Source organism: Salvelinus sp. IW2-2015, linkage group LG32 (assembly GCF_002910315.2).
Source record: "Salvelinus sp. IW2-2015 linkage group LG32, ASM291031v2, whole genome shotgun sequence".
In the NCBI taxonomy this organism is placed as follows: Eukaryota; Metazoa; Chordata; class Actinopteri; order Salmoniformes; family Salmonidae; genus Salvelinus; species Salvelinus sp. IW2-2015.
The window spans coordinates 35,495,399-35,499,339 of NC_036871.1; the positions used below are offsets into that span (position 1 = coordinate 35,495,399).

At 50.6% G+C, this 3,941-nt stretch overlaps 1 protein-coding gene across 1 annotated transcript in view; it reads right to left on the reverse strand.

Annotated features, from left to right (window-relative positions):
• The window catches only part of LOC111956443 (uncharacterized), a 38,804-nt gene extending 37,752 nt beyond the window's left edge, over window positions 1–1,052 (reverse strand). The window contains exons 1-2 of the mRNA XM_070436582.1: window positions 988–1,052; window positions 733–866 (exon numbers count right to left, since the gene is read on the reverse strand). Of these exons, the coding sequence (XP_070292683.1) occupies window positions 733–866; window positions 988–1,052 (199 nt within the window). The remainder of the gene's footprint in view (window positions 1–732; window positions 867–987) is intronic.
• Between the last annotated feature and the right edge of the window lie 2,889 nt (window positions 1,053–3,941).

Here is a 3,941-nt window from a genome sequence, read left to right on the forward strand (position 1 = left end):
ACACACACACACACACACACACACACACACACACACACACACACACACACACACACACACACACACACACATAGTACATGAGGACTCATGGACCCTCTGTCCTTTTCAGAGGGAATAGATCTCCCGGGTGGCGCAGTGGTCTAGGGCACTGCATCGCAGTGCTAGCTGCGCCACCAGAGTCTCTGGGTTCGTGCCCAGGCTGGGCTGGGTTCGCGCCCAGGCTCTGTCGCAGCCGGCCGCAACCGGGAGATCCGTGGGGCGAAGCACAATTGGCATAGCGTCGTCCGGGTTAGGGAGGGTTTGGCCGGTAGGGAGGGTTTGGCCGGTAGGGATATCCTTGTCTCAGTATGTAAAAATGTAATAAAATGTATGCACTCTACTGTAAGTCGCTCTGGATAAGAGCGTCTGCTAAATTACTTAAATGTAAATGTAGACCAAAGAGGTAAAAAGATGAAACTGTTTTCCTTTGAAGATATTTCTTGTCTTGACCTTGACCTTGTATTGACTGGAGCTTTTGTTCTAGTTCTCACATTTGGTTCCTTTAGGGAGCAACAGGTTCTGTATTTGTAAGTATTGAGTCAATCTGTCTCTCGGGAGACTATCAATGATGAAGACTTGTTTATATATCACAGGAATAAAGAAAAGTATCTTTAAAGTATAGCAGTCTCTGACTGCTTAGGACCACTCTGGGTGGGTTTTGAGCCGAACGTGCCGGGGAGGGGATACTGTCACGTATGCTCTCTCTCCAGCGCTCTAGGTCGTCATGCTCCCGCGCCTCAGCCGGATCGACAGGTTCCCGTGCCTTAGCAGAGGTGACCGGTCTGCTCCTGATCCCCAGGATCGTCATCTTGGTCGGCGTCCTGCGGCTGGAGCCGTGCGTCGGGGAGGGGGTACTGTCACATGTGCTCCCTCTCCGGCCTCTAGGCCACCAGGCTGCTCGTTATGGTGCACACCTGTCACCAGCATTTCGCGCATAATGACACTCACCTGGACTCCATCACCTCCTTGATTACCTTTATGTCCCTCCCTTTGGTTTCTTCCCAAGTCGTCATGGTTGCTGTTTCATGTCGGTGCGCTGATCGATTTTCTTGTTTTGTTCATTTGTTTACAGTTGAAGTCGGAAGTTTACATACACCTTAGTCAAATACATTTAAACTCAGTTTCACAATTCCTGACATTTAATCCAAGTAAAAATTCCCTGTTTTAGGTCAGTTAGGATCACCACGTTATTTTAAGAATGTGAAATGTCAGAATAAAGGCATTGCCTTTAAATTGTTTAACTTGGGTCAAACGTTTTGGGTAGCCTTCCACAAGCTTCCCTCAATAAGTTGGGTGAATGTAGGCCCATTTCTCCTGACAGAGCTGGTGTAACTGAGTCCGGTTTGTAGGCCGCCTTGCTCGCACACGCTTTTTCAGTTTTTCTATGGGATTGAGGTCAGGGCGTTGTGATGGCCACTCCAATACCTTGACTTTGTTGTCCTTAAGCCATTTTGACACAACTTTGGAAGTATGCTTGGGGTCATTGTCCATTTGGAAGACCCATTTGCGACCAAGCTTTAACATGGTGACTGATGTCTTGAGATGTTGCTTCAATATATCCCCATAATTTTCCTGCCTCATGATGTCATCTATTTTGTGAAGTGCACCAGTCCCTCCTGCAGCAAAGCACCCCCACAACATGATGCTGCCACCCCCATGCTTCACGTTTGGGATGATGTTCTTCGGCTTGCAAGCCTCCCACTTTTTCCTCCAAACATAACGATGGTCATTATGGCCAAACAGTTCTATTTTTGTTTCATCAGACCAGAGGACATTTCTCAAAAAAGTACTATATTTGTCCCCATGTGCAGTTTGCAAACCAATAGTCTGGCTTTTTATGCGTTTTGAGCAGTGGCTTCTCCTTGCTGAGCGGCCTTTCAGGTGTGTCGAATATAGGACTCGTTTTACTGTGGATATAGATACTTTTATACCTGTTTCCTCCAGCATCTTCACAAGGTCCTTTGCTGTTCTGGATTGATTTGCACTTTTCGCACCAAAGTACGTTCATCTCTAGGAGACAGAACGCGTCTCTGTCACGACTCCGACCGAAGGTGACTCCCCTTCCCGTTCGGGTGCGCTCGGCGGTCGTCGTCGCCGGCCTACTAGCTGCCACTGACTCTTTTTCTCCCCCTCCTTATGTGTTATTTGTACACCTGTGTTGAGGTGATTATAATTAGTTGGCTTTATTAGTCAGCCAGCCCGCCCGTTTCTTTGTGCGGATTGATCAGTTGTACCTTGTATCGGGAGTAGACGAATGTATTGTTTATTTCGTTCGTAGAGTGTATTTTGACTGTTTTTTTTGTCCCCCGTGTATGGCATTTGTTGTACACCCAGTGTTTCGTGGACGTTGTTTACCGTGTGGTGCATTAAAAGCACTATATTGAACTCTCTGTTGTTCCTGTGGGCGAACGCAGTCTGGAATGGCCAGACTCAGCGAAGGAGCACTACCCAGAGTTTACCCGCCGTTTTTTGCCGTGTTTGACCACCCCCCAGAGGGCCGAGCGGCGGTGAAAGACTATTCCATCTCAGCAGGAGAAGAGGAGCGCCCAGGATTACGCGCTGGAGTTCCGGACCTTGGCCGCGGATCAGGGTGGAACGACAGGGCCCTTATGACCACTACCGGTGTGTAGTCTCCGGAGGACGTCCGCAGGAGCTAGCGTGTCGGACACCGCTCTTTCCCTTGATGAGCTAATTGACATGTCCATCCGACTGGACAATCTGCTGGCTGCCCGCGGGCGTTCGGAGAGGGTCCTGTGCGTTCCACCACCCAGCACCCGGCTCCCATCCCGATGGAGTTGGGAGGGCCGCCCCGAGGGGTCCGTCTGGGAGTCGAGATGGCAGGCGGAACACTTCTCGATCACCCCAGGTGAGTCAGCACCAAAACTCACCCAGAACCCCCTGTTGGTCACATGTTTGTCTTTGATTTTTTCCTTAAATGTTCCCCTCTTTCCAGCATAGGCGCTAGTCGATTCAGGTGCAGCTGGGAACTTTAGGATCGCGGACTCGCCCGTAAGTTGGGCGTTCCGCTTGTGCCGATAGATTCTCCCTTTCCCGTGCACTCCCTAGATAGCCGGCCATTAGGGTCAGGGTGGTCAGGGAGGCCACAGTTCCACTGGACATGGTGACGCAGGGAATCATAGGGAACGTATCAGTCTCTATATTATTGATTCGCCTGCGTTTCCAGTGGTGCTGGGAATTCCCTGGCTGGCCCGGCACAATCCCAGTATTTCGTGGAGACAGGGGGTTCTCCAGGGGTGGTCAGAGGAGTGTTCTGGAAGGTGTCTGGGAGTTTCCATCGGTGCCACGTCGGTGGAGAGTCCAGACCAGGGTTCCACGGTGTGCATTCCCCCCGAGTATGCCGATTTGGCAATCGCTTTCAGTAAAAAGAAAGCGACGAAATTACCACCCCATCGACCGGGAAGGGATTGTGCGATAGATCTCCAGGTAAACGCTGCGCTTCCCAGGAGTCACGTGTACCCCTTGTCCCAAGAGGAGACATTGGCTATGGAGACATATGTCACGGAGTCTCTGGGACAGGGGTACATTCGGCCCTCCATCTCACCCGTCTCCTCGAGTTTCTTTTTTGTGAAGAAAAAGGAGGGAGGTTTGCGTCCGTGTATTGATTATAGAGGTCTAAATGCCATCACAGTGGGGTTTAGTTACCCACTACCTCTCATCGCTACGGCGGTGGAATCATTTCACGGAGCGCAGTTCTTTACAAAACTGGACCTCAGGAGCGAGTACAGTCTGGTGCGTATTCGSAAAGGAGACGAGTGGAAAACCGCATTTAGTACCACATCGGGCCACTATGAGTACTGCGTCATGCCGTATGGGTTAAAGAATGCTCCAGCCGTTTTCCAATCCTTTGTAGACGAGATTCTCAGGGACCTGCACGTGCAGGG